Source organism: Leptodactylus fuscus, chromosome 7, assembly GCF_031893055.1.
Source record: "Leptodactylus fuscus isolate aLepFus1 chromosome 7, aLepFus1.hap2, whole genome shotgun sequence".
In the NCBI taxonomy this organism is placed as follows: Eukaryota; Metazoa; Chordata; class Amphibia; order Anura; family Leptodactylidae; genus Leptodactylus; species Leptodactylus fuscus.
Window position 1 is genome coordinate 151,139,398 of NC_134271.1, and position 19,463 is coordinate 151,158,860.

Consider the following 19,463-nt stretch of genomic DNA (forward strand, 5'->3'; position numbering starts at 1 on the left):
AGCCTCCTTAGAAAAATTTGTATATAATGTATAGGTGGAGGACAAACTGAGTGTGGTTTTTGCCACTGCACCTGGGCCCAGGCATGTTGTCAGGTGTGATAATGACCGTAACCTGGGATCGGCTCTGTAGCTTGGCAGCCTGTAACATGTTCCATGCCTGGGCCACGTTTTTAACTCAGTGCTGCTAAGCTTTTTTAAAAAGTACCCCAACGTTCCTGAGCTACTGGTGAAAGTGTGGCGCTTGTGCGGATAGTTTTGAAAGTCTATAGCACCCGCTGGTAGCCTCTATGCACTCCTACAACGCCTGTATCTGCCCGAACAACGACTGTTGTGCGACGTCTCCACACTGCTGGAACTAAACATATCATCTGTTGAGCAGAGTGTGTGAGCAGCACAGACCTTTGATGGAGTTCCAACTCCAAAACCCTCGGGTTCGTCAAAGTCAGCTCCCTCAGTTGCTCAACCATGAGTGGCCATGTGTGGCAGACTGATGTGAAATCCCATCCCATCCATTGCACTGGACTCGAAACATTAGCATGCGCTCATCACAACTCCGGATATGGCAGCTGCGTTAAGCAGGGTGCAGGGTACAACACAGACCAGGCCCGAGCACCAGGGACAGGTGTTAGAAATACAGCAGCATCCGCCATTTCCTTCCAATTTTGTGGTTGTGGACCCGCCACTGACGTTTGTGGACCTCAGTAAGGATGATGAGACACAGTTGCCATCAGGGAAAGCTGTGGTTATGTGCGGTTTGCAGTAAGGGGACAGTGTGCAATTGGAAGAGGAGTTGGTGGATGACGAGGCCACCGACCCCACATGGACAGGGGTGATGTCTAGGGGCTAAAGCAGTGTAGATGTGGAGGGAAGCTAAATCTACAAAAAAAGCTGGGTAGAAGCAGAGGCATAAACTGGGGTGATGTTTAGGGGCGAAAGCAGTGTAGATGTGGAGGGAAGCTAAATCTACAAAAAAGCTGGGTAAAAGCAGAGGCATAAACTGGGGTGATGTTTAGGGGCGAAAGCATTGTTGATGTGGAGGGAAGCTAAATCAACCAAAATACTGGGTAGAAGCAGAGGCATAAACTGGGGTGATATTTAGGGGCGAAAGCAGTGTAGATGTGGAGGGAAGCTAAATCTACAAAAAAGCTGGGTAAAAGCAGAGGCATAAACTGGGGTGATGTCTAGGGGCAAAAGCAGTGTAGATGTGGAGGGAAGCTAAGCAGCAAAAACAGTGGGTAGAGGCAAAGGTTTGCAAAACTGTAGCATGTTGGAAGACTTATTCCTATGTTTGGGACACGTTAATGGCCCCCCTGGACAAATTACCGCCACTCAGGGGCCTACTGTCACCAGGAGGGACACGTTAATGGCGCCCCCCTGGCCAAATTACCGCCACTAAGGGGTCTAGTGTCACCAGGAGGGACAAGTATTGGCGCATGTTGTAGGCGTGCCTGGCCGACCCCAGCTCTGTCCTCTCCGATCCCTCTGTGCCCTACACTTATTTTCTAATCAGTTTTTCTGCAATACACATGTCCTGTGAAGTTCCCTTGGGATCTCAGAGGAGTTGGCCTCAGTGCTGTTCATCTGAGTTCCCTTGGCAATTAGCTGTAAGAGAACCCAGGGCCAACCTACTCTAGGCAGCTAGCATAGCATCAAGCATTGCCTGCACCATCATGCACCTCTTCCCAGCCACTCCCCATCTCCCTGGCATTTCATTGCAGGCAGAAGTACAGCGCAAGCCACCCACATGCCCAAGCCTTTAATGGCCTCATCTGAAAACTGCTGGCCCTGGAGATGTTGGCGTTTAGACTTCTGGATACCCAGGCCTTCTATCACCAGATGGCAGCTGGGGCACCTCCCTATGCTGGGACTAGCCGTTAATACTTCTTTTGGTGTGCTGTCCCTGCCTTGCACCTGCATGTGTCCCATAACATCAGTCGGGCCCAGAGCTCTGCGCTTTGCTGCAAGGTCCACTTGACCACCGACACATGGACAAGCGCCTGTGGTCAGGGATGCTGCTTATCTTTAAGGACAGGCAGGGTGAATGTGGTGGAGTCTTGTCCCGGGGTGCAAACTGGGGTGGCCTATCTCCTCTCCCAGGCCAAAATTCATGGCAGTAGACTGAAACCCTACTACGCTGCAACCTCCACCCCAGTTACTAGCGGCAAACGCTAAAACACTGGCATGGGGAGATGTCAGCAGGACATGCTGAAGCTCATCAGCTTGGGGGACAGACAGCACAGTGCCTCCGAGGTCAGGGATGCCATCCTGGCTGAGATGGCAATATTTTTTCCCTGCTATACCTGGGGCCTGGCATATTTGCGCCAGTGATAATGGCTGGAACCTGGTAGCAGATGTGGAGCTTGCCACACTAAAACACGGTCCACAAATGGCCCACGTTTTCAACTTGTTGGTGCCATGTTTCTTTGAAACCTACACCATTGTGCCTGATATACAGGTCAAAGTGGGGCCGTTAAGTGAGAACTAGCCTCTGCTAGGCAGAAAACATACAGAGCACACTCCTCTCATCTTCGCACCGTTGGCTGGCGGAGGAAGACGAGGGGGATGGAGTGGCATCTGATGTCCCTGTCCCACACGAGGCTAGAGGGTGCACTTCAGTGCATCCCATTGCTTCACCACAGATGGTGTGAAGGGGAGTAGGAAATGGAGAGTCACCCTTACAGTTGGGGCCAGCAAAGGCATGCCAAGTAACACACTGGCACACATGGCTGACTTGATGTCTGGTTGCTTTTCAAGAGTCTAACGCATACTTCACATCATGGAGAGCAAATAATACTGGATTTTTGCAAGCCTCGAACCCCGGTCTAGGTGTAATGTCTGTTCCTTTGTTATATTAGGGGAGAGGAAAAAAAAATAACTTAAGAGATGCGTTTAGCGTACATAGACTGACTAATGACTATTAATGTGTATCCCACTTACTGTTTTTGGGGTTACACACCGTCACAACCTGGCTAAAGCCTCTATAGCTGTTAATAAAGTCAACAAAACTTTACAGTATCCAAAAAGACAGCTGGTACTGACAGAGAGCAAGACAAATGTCAATGAAAGCTGTGAGCTCTGAACACCCAAAGTGACATTGGCGTCATCATCATTATAAGGCAGCGGGTGGTAATAAATAACTTGGCAGTGCATTAAGATACACAAATGGCACTTTTTAGGAGCATGTTATGACACAAGCTGATAAGATTTTCCTTTTTGCTGTGCTATTTGAAAGTTCATAGCTGCCTTCATTTTAAGTAAGGAGAAGGCGCAGACATAAGATTTAGAACATGTTGTCTTCATTGTCAAAATCCTCTATATAGGTAATGGTTTTTTTGGGCCGAGCTGTCTGGGAACGAACTGGTGCAGCACTGACAACCTGGGTGAATATGGCAAGAGCCTGAGATGTAGGGTGAATGTATCCCCAAATTATTTGGGCAATTTCCACTCAGAAACTGGCACTATATACCAGTAGCAAGATTTGAGGGTTATGTTGCCCCAATATATTCTTTGAATTAACATTTAGAAACTGGCACTATATGGCAGTAGCAACATTTGAGGGTGTATGTCGCCCCAATACATTCTTTGAATTCCCAGTAAGAAACTGGCACTATATATCAGTAGCAAGATTTGAGGGTGTATGTCGCCCCAATATATTCTTCGAATTCCCAGTCTGAAAATGGCACTATAAGACAGTAGCAAGAATTGAGGGTGTGTTTAGGCCCAATATACTCTTTGAATTCACATTTAGAAACTGGCACTATATGGCAGTAGCAACATTTGAGGGTGTTTGTCGCCCCAATATATTCTTTGAATTCCAGTCAGACCCTGGCACTATATAGCAGTAGCACGAATTGAGGGTGGTATACAGGCCCCTATATCTTTCTTGAATTTCCTGTCAGAAAATGGCACTGTATGGCAATAGCAAGAATTGAGGGTGTATGTAGCCCCAATTCTATTGTTAGGGGAATTACAGTGTATTCAAGTTAGTTTCTGGGGTGGAGGTGGGGGGGCACACCATTGGAACGTGGATTGGGGGTATATAGGGTATACGGGAATATACTTTTAGTGTATTCCATTCAGGATCCTCAACACTGTGGAAAGCTGGGTGGCGCTCGTTAGTTTCTGGGGTGGAGGTGGGGGGGCACACCGTTGGAACGTGGATCGGGGGTATATAGGGTATACGGGAATACACTTTCAGCTGGGTTGCGGCGATTGAGCCCGTCAATGCCACATTACACTGACAAGCTTTTCCCTGGAATTTAGCTCTTAAAAGAGCTGTTGGTTGTCTTCTCCTTCCTATCCTAGCCTGTCCCTGCCTACCCAGAATCTGATCCCTAGCTAAATGGACGGAAAACTCCGTCCCCGGTGAATTGCAAGCTCAGAATGACGCGAAGCTGGGCGGCGCTGTTCTTTTAAATCAGAGGTCACATGTTTTCGGCAGCCAATGGGTTTTTCCAATTTTTTTCAACGTCACCGGTGTCGTAGTTCCTGTCCCACCTACCCTGCGCTGTTATTGGAGCAAAAAAGGCGCCAGGGAAGGTGGGAGGGGAATCGAGTTATGGCACACTTTACCACGCGGTGTTCGATTCGATTAGAACATGGCGAATACCCTGATATCCGATCGAACATGTGTTCGATAGAACACTGTTCGCTCATCTCTATTAATGACCAAGCCAAATTTTGGAAATTTGCCCTGTGTGACCATCAGTGAATAATACTGTAACAGTATTAGGCATCCAAGCGATTCTGATATTGTTTTTTCGTGACATGTTGTACTTTACTAAGAACGTAAAATAAGACTGATATATAACTTGTGTAAATTTATTAAAAAAACTCGCAAATGCTGAAAATTTTGAAAATGTTTCAATGTTTTCCATTTTCAGCTGCGATATCTCACATGCACAATAATACAGGGCAAAAAAGTTAGTAGTTATATACTTCCAAATGTTCCTTTTGTGTTTCAAGCATATTTGAAATAATTTTAACATATGAGTAACTTAAACAATTTACAGATTTATCAAGTTTATAAGCAAATTTTGGAAATTTGGAGTATGTGATTTTTTTTCCTGTACCAAGCCATGTTTGCAGACAGGAATAGGTGGCATAATGACAGAACCTCCCATTAAGTGACCCAATTTGTAAAACTAGACCCCTTCAGGTATTCCTTGAGGGGTATAGTGAGCATTTTGATCAAACAAATATTGTTTTGCAAGAATTATTACAAATGATAAAAAAAATAATATTTTTTCATTCAAATATGTGCCATTTTAAAGCCATCAAAAAGAAGAAACACACCCCAAAATATATCACCCCGCTTTTCCTGTGTTAAAAAATGTACACTTTGTGTCCTTAGTCCTATGTACGCACATACAGTATGGCCCAAGAGGTAGAGAGGGCCAATTGGATTTCAAAATACAAATTTTGCTTGCAGATATTTTAGGCCCATTGCACATTTGAACAAGATTTCAGTTACCAAAGCAATTGAAAACCCCCATAAATGACACCATTTTATAAACTAGACCCCTTAAGCTAGTCATTGAGAGGTATAGTGAGTATTTTGACCCCATAAGTTTTTAGAAAATTTGTGTCATACAAAAAAATTTAATATTTTTTTTTACACAAGTGTCATTTTATAGGCAGGTTTTTTTTTGCACATAACACATGAAAATGAAGAAGAACACCCCGAAATAGATGACCCCATTTCTCCTGTGTTCAAAAATGTACACTTTGTGGCCTTAATCCCATGTACGGACGCACAGTAGGGCCCAAAAAGATGGGAGCACCAACTGGATTTCAAGACACAAATTTTGCTTGCAGATATATTAGGCCCATTGTGCATTCAAACAAGATTTGAGTTACCAAAACAATTGAAAACCCCCATAAATGACCCCATTTTATAAACTAGACCCCTTAAGGTATTCATTGAGGGGTATAGTGAGTATTTTGACCCTATAGCCGTTTCACAGATTTTACTAACCTTGGGATGTGTAGGTTAAAAATTACTAAAATATCCCCCAAAGTTTTCATTTTCACAAGGGGTTAAAAGAGAAAAAAAACAAAAAAACAACACAGTCTGTTAAACAATTTCTCCTGAACACGGCAATAGCCCATATATGGCCATAATCTGCTGTATGGGAACATGGTGGGGCTCAGAATGGAAAGAGCGCTATTTGGGTTTTGGAGGGAAGATTTTGCTGGAATAGTTTTCAGGTGCCATGTCACATTTGCTGAGCCCCTAAAGTATCAATACAATGGAAACCTCACAAATGTGACCCTATTTTAAAAACTACACCCATCAAGGAATATATCAAGGTGTATTATCATTTTGAGCCTAAACATGCTTCCCAAAAATTAATGTACAAAATGAAAATTGAATTTTTTAAAGAAATATGCCATTTCGGTGCCCAATACGTTGCACCCACTTTGTGTTGTCAGAGACCAGCACTCCTAAAACTATTAAGTGGGCCATCCCGAGGGGCAAAAAATTATATATGTGGGTGTAAACTGCTGCTTGGGCACAGAGCAGGGCTCAGAAGGGAAGGAGCACTGCGCTTTTAAGCTGTTGGGGTACAGATTTAGAGGGACCCTCTGGGCGCCATAATGTTTTTGCAGAGCCCTGGAGGTGCCAGTAACCTGGAATTCACCAAGAAGTGATCCCATTTTGTAAGGGCAATTTTAGGGTCTCTGCAAATGTGACATGGTACGTAATGCTATATGTGGGTAGAATCGTCTGTTTGGGCACAGTCAGGCACAGAAGGGAAGGAGCGCTATTTTGGTTTTTAGAGCACAGTTTGGTCACTTTTGCAAAGCCCCTAAATTGCCAATAAAGTGGAATCTGCAGGCATGTCACCGCATTTTGGACACTACCCCACTGATGGGATTTATCAGATGGTGTAGTGAGCGTTTTTAACCCTTGAGTGTTAAAAAAGAAATTTTTCCAGAGATTTGCCATTTTAGTGCCCAACTTATGTCAGCAGAGATACACACTCCAAAAACTGGTAAGCGGGTATCCCGGGCACAACAGCTTTTAGAGCGTTCATCTCTGATACAAGTCGGGCACAACATATTACGCACTGAAATGACGGATTCCTGGAAAAATGGTCATTTTTACCTCTCACAATCAGCTTCGTATTCATTTATGGATAATAAGTTATAGCAACACTTGGGGGTTAAAAATGCTCTCTGTATCCCTGGATAAATCCTTCAAGGGGTGTAGTTTCCAAAATAAGGTCTCATATCAGGGGATTCCACTTTACTGGCGTTTCAGCTCTGCAAAAGTGTCATGGCATCCAAAAACCGAACCGTCTGTGCTCCAAAAACCCAATAACCCTTCTTCCCTTCTGTGTCCGGCTGTGACCTAATATCAGTTTATGACCACATATGACATTACTTACGTTATCCCGGGTACACCAGTGTCATACATGTGGCATAAACTTCAGTTTGGGCGCACAGCAGGGCGCAGAAGGGAAGGAGCGCGATGTGACTTTTGGAGTACAGATTCAGATGTTTGGTATCTGGACGCCATGTCGTGTTTGTAGAGCCTGTAATGTACCAGAAAAGTGGATTCCTCAAAGGAGTGACCCCATTTTGAAAACTGCACCCCTCAAAGAATTTATATGGGGTTGTAGTGAGTATTAGTATCCCAGACGTGACTGCACAGCGGATGGCGAAGAGGGAATATAAAAGCTGTGCGGAGAACATTGCAAACACCAAATTCCCTACTATGTCCCAGTAGCTCCTATGATTGGGGGAGTCACTCTGGGGGTCACTTTGGGGGTCACTTCTGGTGTCTGTTCCCTCATAAGCTGTAAATCTGGGGTGTCCCCTGATATTCGCTCACACAGCTTATATATTCCCTTCCTGCCGCAGCCAGTTGTATTCTAATGATTTGGCGTTTTTGCAGGTTTTTGCTGGATGCTATAATTTCTTTATTTTTCTGGCGATGTGGCCATGTAAGGGCTTGTTGTTTGTGGGATGAGATGCAGTTTGTAATGGCACCGTTTTTGGGTGCCTACAATCTATTGAATACATTTTATTAACTCTTTTTTTGCTGGATTTTAAAAAAAAAAAAAGAAAATAAATTCTGGCATTGCATTTTACCTTTTAAATGTTTCGCCATGCAGCATACAGTATAAGTAACATGTGACCTTTATTCTGCGGATCGGTACGGTTACGGTGATACCTCATTTATAATATTTTTTATGCGATACTAATTCTGCAGAACAAAAACACATTTGGGGACATAAATCAGTGATTTTTGCATCGCCATTTTCGGTTGATAGTGTTGGTTGGGGGTTTATTTTTTGCGGGACAACCTCAGCTTTTTATTGGTACTGTTGTGGAGTGTATATGAGTTTTTGATCACTTTTTATAGCATATTTTCAAGGTGAGATGGCGAAAAATCACTACACGGGTTTTTTTTTCCCAACGTTTACCATATACATTAAATATTAATTTTTTATTGTACAGATTGTTATGGACGCGATGATACCAAATATGCATTGTTTTTATTAATTTTTAGGGTTTTTTTTACATAACTCATTTTCTATAGAAAAAAGGGGATTTTTTGGGGCTTTATACCTTTATTAATTAATTTTTTTTCAAATGCTTTATTTTTCACTTTTTATTTCACTTTTTTGTGTGTCCCTTTTAGGACACTTAATTCAGAAATGATTTCACTGCTGAATCAATGTTACAGACTGGAGACACAGGCTGCACGTGTCTCCAGTCTGTAACAGGAAGCTTGGCTTGGCTTCCTATAGTACCCGGCAGGATCAACCAAATAACGGGGGGCTCAGGCAGTCTGGGATCACAGGCCAGACCCCAGACTGCATGTTTTGCACCCCCTGATCTCGCCGCAGGGGGTGCCGATAATGCCGGCACCATCACAGAACCGCTACAGTTCCGTGATCATGTTTGATCACGGAACTGAAGGGGTTAAAAAAAAAAAAAACCATCGGATACCCCTCCAATAGGGGGGTTATGGAGAAGGTCTTAGCTGTTAGATACAGCTACGATCTGCTCCAATTACGTCGGCACTGACAGGGAATCCTTCCCTGACTGCCCGACGTAGTTTTCCTATAGGGCAGTCAGGAAGGACCTGTCAGTGCCGACGTAGATTCCCTATGGGCCGGTCGTTAAGGGGTTAAAATACTTTTGAAGTAGTATTTAGTGTTTGTATTTAAAATACTTCAGTCATAAGTATTTTGTATTTAAAATATTTTCCCAAAGTATTTTCCCGAACACTGATCGCCGGCATACCGCAATCTGTCGAGACATCCATACAAATTCACCCCGGTGAAAGAGAGCAACTCAACGCCACAGTCTTTTCACTCGTGCAACAATTCTATACCTTTATCTAGAGAGTGCGTCCCTGACAAAATTGCCACCACACGTAAATCGCTCCACAAGCAGCATATTGCACTTACCATGTTGGACGGTTCAACCCTAGCACAATCATTGTTCCCAGAGAAGGAACAATAATCCTACAACGTTAGTGACGATCCCTGAAGTGGAGGAAAGCAGACTCATCCAAGACAAGACCGGTAAGCAACAAGCCATAAATTCAAACTATAGTCGGGTTTGTTACGATCAACAACCAAACACTTATACACACAACACGCCTGTAGCACACAGTGAATGGTTGTTGTCTTGTAGCCGGGGGGAGTGGCCGACTGAAGCGTTCTTTGCCTTGGGTAAGTTAGCTGGTGTATGCCTCTATTAAACCAATCTGCGAAACCGATTGACTTATTTAGTAAATACACACTCAGAATTGAGCTTATCTATGCCAGATTCTATGCCAGACACTGATAAAATTCGGCAACTGTCTGAGCTGAAACAAAATATCGCATCTCTGTTCGAGATGGCTATGACAAGTCCAGAGAGCCCGTTCCTGCGAACGCCTAACACTTTGCATCCGTCCCAAGTTGGTCTGAGAACTCCTGATTGTTCATTATGGCTACACATGGTTGGAAACGTATTGTCTTCGCCTCCTAGCAAACGCAAAAGGGTTAAACAAAGCAAAAACACCAGACACATCGCAACCACCAACGCCGCAACAACACGCCCAAGACTATGACGACCCCTTAGAAGGGGTTGAATGCAGGGCGACACATACAGTGTTGGCCAAAAGTATTGGCACCCCTGCAATTCTGTCAGATAATACTCGGTTTCTTCCAGAAAATGATTGCAAGCACTAACTCTTTGTTTATTGTTTATTTATATAGCACCATTAATTCCATGGTGCTTTACATTTGGGGGATACATACAATACACAAAATATACAGGTAGATATAATACTAACAGTGATCGGCTGGCACAGTGGGGTAGAGGGCCCTGCCCGCGAGGGCTTACAATCTATGAGGGAAGGGGGTAGAGACAGAAGGAGAGGGGGGAGGCTGTGGAGATGGCAGTGCGGTGATAGTGTTATTGGAGGTTGTAGGCCTTCCTGAATAGGTGAGTCTTAAGGGCCTTTTTGAAGCCTGTGATTGTGGGGGTCAGTCTTATGTGTCGTGGTAAGGAGTTCCAGAGTATGGGGGATGCACGGGAGAAATCTTGGAGACGGTTGTGTGAGGAGCGGATGAGAGCAGAGCGGAGGAGTAGGAGGTCGTTGGAGGAGCTGAGGTTACGTGTGGGCAGGTAGCGGGAGATTAGGCCAGAGATATATGGAGGGGCCAGGTTGTGGATGGCTTTGTATGTTAGCGTTAGTAGCTTGAACTCGATTCGCTGGGCTATGGGTAACCAGTGGAGGAACTGGCAGAGGGGAGCAGCCGATGAGGATCGGGGGGTGAGGTGGATTAAGCGAGCAGAGCAGTTTAGGGTGGACTGGAGGGGGGCGAGGGTGTTAGCTGGGAGTCCATGCAGAAGGGTGTTGCAGTAGTCTAAGCGGGAGATTATGAGGGCCTGGACGAGCATCTTGGTAGTTTCTGGGGTGAGGAAGGAGCGGATTCGGTGGATGTTCTTGAGCTGGAGACGACAAGAGGTGTTGAGGGTTTGAATATGTGACTTGAAGGATAAGTCAGAGTCCAGGGTTACCCCAAGGCATCGGGCCTGTGGGACAGGGGTAAGTGGGGTTCCATTAACTTTGATAGATGGGTCGGATGGAGGGGCCATACAGGATGGGCTGAAGATGATAAACTCTGTTTTATCCATGTTGAGTTTGAGAAAGCGGGAGGAGAGGAAGGAGGCTACGGCCGCTAGACAATCTGGAACTCTGGCTAGCAGGGAGGTAATGTCAGGTCCAGAGATGTAGATTTGGGTGTCATCGGCATAGCAGTGGTACTGAAAACCATGAGATTCTATGAGTTGGCCTAGGCCAAGGGTGTAGATGGAGAACAGGAGGGGTCCTAGGACGGAGCCTTGGGGGACACCTACGGAGAGAGGGCGTGGTGAGGATGTGGTGTGAGAGTGGGAGATGCTGAATGTGCAGTCTGTGAGGTAGGAGGAGATCCAAGAAAGGGCCAAGTCTGAGATACCAAGGGATGAGAGAATTTCTGACAGGAGGGAGTGGTCAACTGTGTCAAAGGCAGAGGAGAGGTCAAGGAGGAGGAGGAGGACAGAGTAATGGCGCTTGGCTTTGGCGGTTAGCAGGTCATTGGTGACTTTTGTTAGGGCAGTTTCAGTGGAGTGCCGGGGTCTGAAGCCTGACTGGAGTCTGTCAAAGAGCAGGTTGGATGAGAGATAGGAGGAGAGTTCTGAGTGGACGTGTTGCTCAAGGAGTTTTGAGGCGTACGGGAGCAGTGAGATGGGACGATAGTTGGCCGGAGAGGACGGGTCGAGGGACGGTTTCTTAAGTATAGGAGTGACAGTGGCGTGTTTGAAGGCAGAGGGGAAGGGTAGGAAGGGAACTCTTTGGTAATATCTTCATTTATTTTGCTTGCAATGAAAAAACACAAAAGAGAATGAAAAAAAAAGTCAAAGCATTGATCATTTTACACAAAACTCCAAAAATGGGCCGGACAAAAGTATTGGCCCCCTCAGCCTAATACTTGGTAGCACAACCTTTAGACAAAATAACTGGGAACAACCGCTTCCGGTAACCAGCAATGAGTTTCTTACAAGGCTCTGCTGGAATTTTAGACCATTCTTCTTTGGCAAACTGCTGGCAGTCCCTGAGATGTGAAGGGGGCCTTCTTCAAACTGCCATCAAGAGATCTCTCCACAGGTGTTCTATGGGATTCAGGTCTGGACTCTTTAGAGGTCTCCAGGGCTTTCTCTCAAACCATTTTCTAGTGCTGACCTGAAGTGTGTTTTGGGTCATTGTCCTGCTGGAAGACCCCTGACCTCTGAGGGAGACCCAGCTTTCTCACACTGGGCCCTACATTATGCTGCAAAATGTGTTGGTAGAGTCACTGACGGGTAGTTTACTCAATATATTTGAAAAGTCACTGTAGGAGTAAATCTAATAAAACATAACCTTTAATAAAGTTTTTTTTTTTTTTAAAAAAATGGCCTTAAAAATTTGTAGCACTAAATGCAATATGACTTCAAAATAGATATAGGCAATCATCCGTTTCTTTTGTATTGCCTTTCTGTGCAGTCATTTGCAGCATTTATCCCTATGCAGCTAGCATTAGATACATTGAAAGCCACACATCATTAACCCCTTGGTATCTGGGTTAACAATCTTACAAAGGAGCTAGTTAATCAGATAGCCAAAAATTCTTCCCTATGCAGCTCACAGTCAACCTTTTAAGAGCCACATATTAACCCTTTGATATCTAAACCATAGTTTTTACAAGGGAGATATCTTTTTTGGTTAGGTAGCTAATGTATTTAAACAGGTGGTGAAAGCTCTGTGGTCTAAACAACATAGTTTTAATTATAGTCTATTCCACAAGCCGTAGTATCATTCCCCCTGGATATAATAGCAATTAGCCATCCCTGATCAGCATATGGGAACAGTGTGATACTAATAGCTGTCCCTCAGTCAGCACCAGAGCCATAAACTGTTTAGCTCAAGCTATCTATGATCAACTAGCTCCTATAATTCATTTAGCCAGGTCCATCTTATGTGTAAGGCCCCTGGTCTCCCCTCTACGCGTTTCGCTAGAACACTAGCTCATCAGGAGGATTGGTAAGTATATCGGGATCAATGTATTTTGCAGTTAGAACTGCATTTCCCGCGCCCTTGGTGGTAGGACGCGGTACCTTTGTAATGCCAACGTGCGCGCCGGCTCGCTAGAAGATTTAAAGCGAAGGCCACGCCCCCCGGACCGCCCGCCGATGACGTGGCGTGTCTCCATTGGGCACGCCCTCCGTGACGTCCGGCTGCCTCCCGGGGGTGTCAACCACCTGACACACGCTCGTATGATCCTGAGTATTGTCGGCTGCAGCACCACAGGTCCCAGCCAGACCTACAAATGGCTAAAATATCCACAATACTTTATTGCAATGTTCTTAGTATTATTTAATAGATCCATGATATTAAAATAGTTCCAATTCGTGGAGTCTGTATAAGAATAACATGCCAGTAGCCTTAGATAGGATAACGTCCAGTGCATAATGATGTTTTCTTTATTTTAAACTTAGAATGATGTGCCTACAGATCTATGGTCAATCTATGATCTATTAATAGTAATGCCATTATATTCATGATCTGGACTCATCATAAAGATGACACTTTATATAATACACTCCTATCCACATTCATAAATATAACTAGCCCTTCGCCATTAACCCTTCATGTCTATTCACCGATTCCCACCATCATGAGGGTATTAAAATCAAAGCGATAGGAAGTTAATAAACTATTCAGTGTGTTATGCTACATTCATATCCTGATTAATTCCAACCATCATTAAAGACCATGGAGTTAGATGTGATTTTATTTATTAAATTAAACAACTAAAATTTATGTTTTCATTTAATCCTCCAGGGGAGAGGCTCTTAAGTTTATACGTCCATTCTGCCTCCTTTTGTAAGATCTTTTTATCCCAATCTCCTCCCCTGGGGTGAGCTCTAATAACTTCCAAGCCTTGGAAGGAAATATCCTCCATATTACCACAATGATGTTCCCAAATATGTCTACTTAGGGGACGTTCCTCTTTTCGTCTAATGTTACCAATATGGTCCATGATTCGTCGGCAAAAATTACGTTTAGTTTTGCCCACGTAATTTTTAGGGCAACTACATGTGGCCATATATACCAAGCCCATTGTTTGGCAGTTTATAAAACTGCGAATCTCAAAAGTCTCCCCGGTAATCACACTAGTAAAATCTGAGCCTGTCTTAATGAATTTACAGGCCTTACAATGCCCGCATCGAAAATTCCCATTTGGGACATGTCTAGATAGCCATGAAGTATCTGTCAGGGGGGATAAGTGACTGTGTATCAGTCGATCTTGTAAATTTCTCCCTCTCCGATATGTTACTGACTGATATTGTGTTAGCATTTGATGGATGTCAGTATCCAATTTGAGGATATCCCAGTGTTTATTGAGGATTTTTCTCACTTCTGTACTTTGATTATCAAACGTACCAATGATACGGATTTGATTTTGCGAATCCGTCTTTGGGCGTGGATTTAACAGAGATGTGCGGTCCCGGTTTGCAGCATAATCATAGGCCTCCTGGAGTATCCCTTCCGGGTAACCCCGCTCAATGAATCTATCAGTCAAATCAGCACTTGCTATTTCAAAGTCCCTATAGGAGGAACAATTACGACGCATACGTAAGTACTGCCCCCTTGGTATTCCTTTACGAAGGGAATAGGGGTGGTGGCTTTTCCATGATAGCAAACTTTTTGTAGCAGTATCCTTTCTAAACAAATCAGTTGTGACATATCCCTGTCTGTCAATTAAGATTTTTAAATCCAAGAATGTAATTTCCTTATCACTAATGGAAGATGTAAACCTGAGATTGACGTCATTAGTGTTCAGGATTCCTATAAAGGTATTAAATTCTTGTACCGTCCCTGTCCAAAATAACAATATATCATCTATAAATCTCATCCAATTCTGGATTTTTGAAGTATAGAGTTTATTTTCCTCCGTAAAAACTAGCCGCTCCTCCCACCAGCCGAGATAAAGGTTTGCGAAACATGGCGCGACGGGACTGCCCATCGCAGTCCCGATCGACTGGTGGAAGAAGCGGCCGTTAAACATAAAGTAATTATGCTTGAGGATAAATTCCAATAGGTCAAGGACCAACTGATTATGTTCAGCATGTGAGTTGCTTCTGGCAGCCAGGAAGCGCCCCACAGCCCCACACCCCAAATCGTGGGGTATGGAGCTGTAGAGCGCCTCCACATCAAGGCTGGCCACCAAAGTACCTGCTGGAAGAACAATGTCCTCCAATCGTCGCAGGACATCCTGGGTATCACGTATATATGACGGTAATGATGTAACAAAGGGTCTAAGGATGCGGTCAAGGTATATACTGGTTCCGGTCGTTATACTGTCAATGCCAGCCACTATTGGTCTCCCCTTTAGGGGATTAACCCCTTTATGGATTTTAGGGAGACAGTAAAAAGTCGGGATCACTGGTTTCTCTGGTAACATAAAGGCCCATTCTTTGTCTGAAATAAGGCCATCATTAAGGGCTCTGTCAAGGATGACACGAAGTTCCGCCAAAAAAGGTTCAGTTGGATCTCTATCCAGTACACGATATGCACCTGGAAAGTACAGCAGATCATGACACATCTTGATATATTGGGAGCGATCCATGATAACCAAATTTCCCCCTTTATCTGCTGCTTTGATTACTATCGTGTCATCCTTTTCCAGATCTCCCAAGGCCAATAGTTGTTCTTTGGTTAAGTTGTTTCTAACATGATATGGGCGAGCCCCCAATTCAGCTAAATCCTTCAGTACCAACTGTTCAAAAGTATCAATATATCGGGTATCGAACAGCGGTGGTTGTTTAGTACTTTTTGGTTTCAAAGAGGTATATGATAAAGGAGCCCCTTCACTTTCTACCCAAAGTGAATGTAATAAAGCCACATCTGGTAAATCCTGTTCTTGAATACCTAGTTCCAAACAACGCTGTCTATCTGAGATACTCATAAACTTTGCCCACCTTATTTTACGTGTGAACAACATTATATCCTTAACCCAATTAAATTCATGAAATTTCGGTGTTGGTACAAAGGATAGGCCCATAGTAAGCACTTTCTCCTCAGAGGTAGATATCACTCTTTTCGATAGATTTTATCCTCAAGCATAATTACTTTATGTTTAACGGCCGCTTCTTCCACCAGTCGATCGGGACTGCGATGGGCAGTCCCGTCGCGCCATGTTTCGCAAACCTTTATCTCGGCTGGTGGGAGGAGCGGCTAGTTTTTACGGAGGAAAATGAACTCTATACTTCAAAAATCCAGAATTGGATGAGATTTATAGATGATATATTGTTATTTTGGACAGGGACGGTACAAGAATTTAATACCTTTATTGGAATCCTGAACACTAATGACGTCAATCTCAGGTTTACATCTACCATTAGTGATAAGGAAATTACATTCTTGGATTTAAAAATCTTAATTGACAGACAGGGATATGTCACAACTGATTTGTTTAGAAAGGATACTGCTACAAACAGTTTGCTATCATGGAAAAGCCACCACCCCTATTCCCTTCGTAAAGGAATACCAAGGGGGCAGTACTTACAACACCTGGTGATTTTGTTCAGTTAAGGATTGAAGGCAGACACTCCTTAGACACAATTGATTCTACAAAGCAATCGCGAGAGACCTTTAACGCAGAGACGTTTCTCAATGCCGTTGCAGCGGCTCTCCAGAGTAACGCCGAAGTTCTCTCTTCACAGCAGCTCAAACTTGTCGTTGTTGTCATTAGAAACTGACGCGGCGATGTGAAATGCCGTTTGAAATCCATCGTTTACAGTAAGGTTATACAGCAGAAAAAGAAATGGTTGTATGACTTTAATAATGACGAGTCTAATTTGCGTCTTGCTGCGAGCTTATGCACTCTGATAGATGACGTGATATAGACGACGCTACTTTATTGTCGAGGGCTAGACAGACACACTCTGATTTGGATATTCCTGATAATGAGCTGGTCAATTTCAGCAGTATAGATGTTTTTGAGGCCCACCTTGACATTGTGATTAATGTACTGTACCATAGTCGGGGTGATTGGCGCTATTTTGATACAGGAAAAAAGGGCACAGGGAGAACGGTGTATATTTTGCATTATGACGGTCATTACTACAGTATCAAAAATATGAAGGGGTTTATTGGTGAGGCCTAGTTCTGTGAGAAGTGTAGTTCGGTGTTTCACCACAAAGACGACCACTTGTGCCAATATTTCTGCAGGGCTTGTTAAAGAGATGATTGTGGCGAGGGTGTTGGGCCAGCAACCGCGATGTTCCACTTGTCGTGTGTTTTGTCGCTCAAATGTGTGTTTAGACTGACATGTTCTGTTAGCCAGAGATAGGCCAGAGTTTTGTAGGCTTAAAACATTTTGTGATTGTTGTTGTCGTTTTGTGTACAATAGAGAGGAAGAGCACAAATGTGGCGGTTTGCATTGTAGTATTTTATGACTTTGAATGCATTTAGTAGACGGGGACACACAACCCAATTACATTTATGCCACAACACTGTACGGTGCTAATTCCTGGGAGTTTGAGGGCAAAACATGTACAAAGGATTTTGTTAGCTTCTTTACCAGTGGTAAATTTGCAGGGTATACTTTGATTGCCCATAATGCCGGTAGGTACCACAGGTACTTTGTTGTCGTACAGCTGATAAGATAAAAGTAAAATTGATTGCTCAAGGCGGATGCCTCTTGTGTGTGACGCTGCCAGACTTGAAATTAAGGTTCAGGAAAATCTGTTTTCGGGTACAGGTGCCTAAAACCATGATAATAGGCTTTGTTGAGAATGAAGCCTTTAGTGGATCATATAGCCGCAATCCGCTATGCTTCCACCACTATAATGTGAATCAAGCATCGCTTTACCTGGACGGCCAGCAGATTCCCGCAAGGCCGTCTCAATCAGAATTTGAAATGGATTCTGCAGTCAGGGAGTACACAGCCCTTCTCCTAGCATTCTCAGATAAGACTCCATATACAATAGTGGGATAGTAATAATAATAGTGGTAGATGAGAGAATTGATATGAGGAGACGAGACAGTCAGACATCAGTAGACGTCTCATATGAAGGTGCAGTCAGCAGTTTATCTCATAGACATAACAATGTTGCGGAGGAACATAAAATAGAATAAAATCCATGTATAACTTGTCCCCACATGTCTCCTCCTGTACACATCTCTTATACTCACCGTAATTCCTCTATCCTGCAGTCTGGACTGGACAGAGCGGCCATCAAGTCACTGAAGTGAAGACCAAACAGACGGTTTCCAGACAGGACAAGTATCTTCAGGGACTGGTTATTCCTTATTACAGAGGCCAACTGGGTGCAGGAAGTGTCTAGTAGGTTATTATAAGCCAAACTGTAAGAATAAGACGATGAGATGTCAGTGAGGTGCCCACAACATATTTTTTTTTATACAATTAAACATATTATCAAACTTTTTACAAAGTTAAAACCCTTTTTAAGCTTTTTACTCCAATTTTTTGGGGAGGTGCGGTAATTATAAGACAGCAATTCTGGCATTGTTTTTCTTTTTTAACCTCTTTAAGACCGAGCCTAAAACTACCTAGATGACCAGGCCTCATTTTTCAAATCTGACATGTGTCACTTTATGTGGTAATAACGTTGAGATGCATTAACTTATCATGGTGATTCTGAGACTGTTTTCTCGTGACACATTGTACTTTGTGTCAGTGGTACATTTTGGTCGATATATTTTGTCTTTTATTATGAAAAAATAGGAAATTTGGTGAAAATTTTGAAAAAAAATGCAGTTTTCAAACTGAAATTGCATGCCTTTCATGTAGAATGTCATACTGCCCAAACTACTTCATAAATTTAATTAACCATATCTCTGCTTTATATTGGCATCAAACTTTAATTGCCCTTTCATTTTTTTCAGATGTTATAAGGCTTAAAAGTCAAGCAGTAATTTTCCAAATTTTTAAGAATATTTCCAACACACATTTTTCAAGGGACCAGTTCAGTTCTGAAGGGGTCTTGAAAGGCCTCTCTAATAGAAACCCCCATAAATCACCCCATTCTAAAAACTTCACTCCTGGAAGAATTCATAACTGCATTTAGGAAGCTTCTTAACCCTTTCAGCATTTCACAGCAATTAAAAAACAAAACAGACGTCAAATTTACAATTTATATTTTTTTCATCAATATATTCATTTAGCCCTAGAATTTACACATTTACAACAGGTTAAAAGGAGAAAACGCATTCTACATTCTATTAAGCAATTTTCCCCAAGCATGAAACTATCCCATGTGAGAATGTTAAATAATGTATGGGCACACTGTAGGGTCCAGAACAGAAGGAGCGCTATTGGGATTTTGCTGGAATCTGTTTCAGGCACTAGGTCGCATTTGCAGAGCCCCTGAAGTGCCAGAACAGTGGAAACCCCCCTCCC

General features: G+C 43.4%; 1 protein-coding gene across 1 annotated transcript in view; it reads right to left on the bottom strand.

Moving 5' to 3' along the window:
• LOC142214637 (NACHT, LRR and PYD domains-containing protein 12-like) overlaps positions 1–19,463 on the bottom strand; it is a 114,426-nt gene that overhangs the window by 61,472 nt on the left and 33,491 nt on the right. The window contains exon 7 of the mRNA XM_075283575.1: positions 18,236–18,406. Coding sequence (XP_075139676.1) covers positions 18,236–18,406 — 171 coding nt within the window. The remainder of the gene's footprint in view (positions 1–18,235; positions 18,407–19,463) is intronic.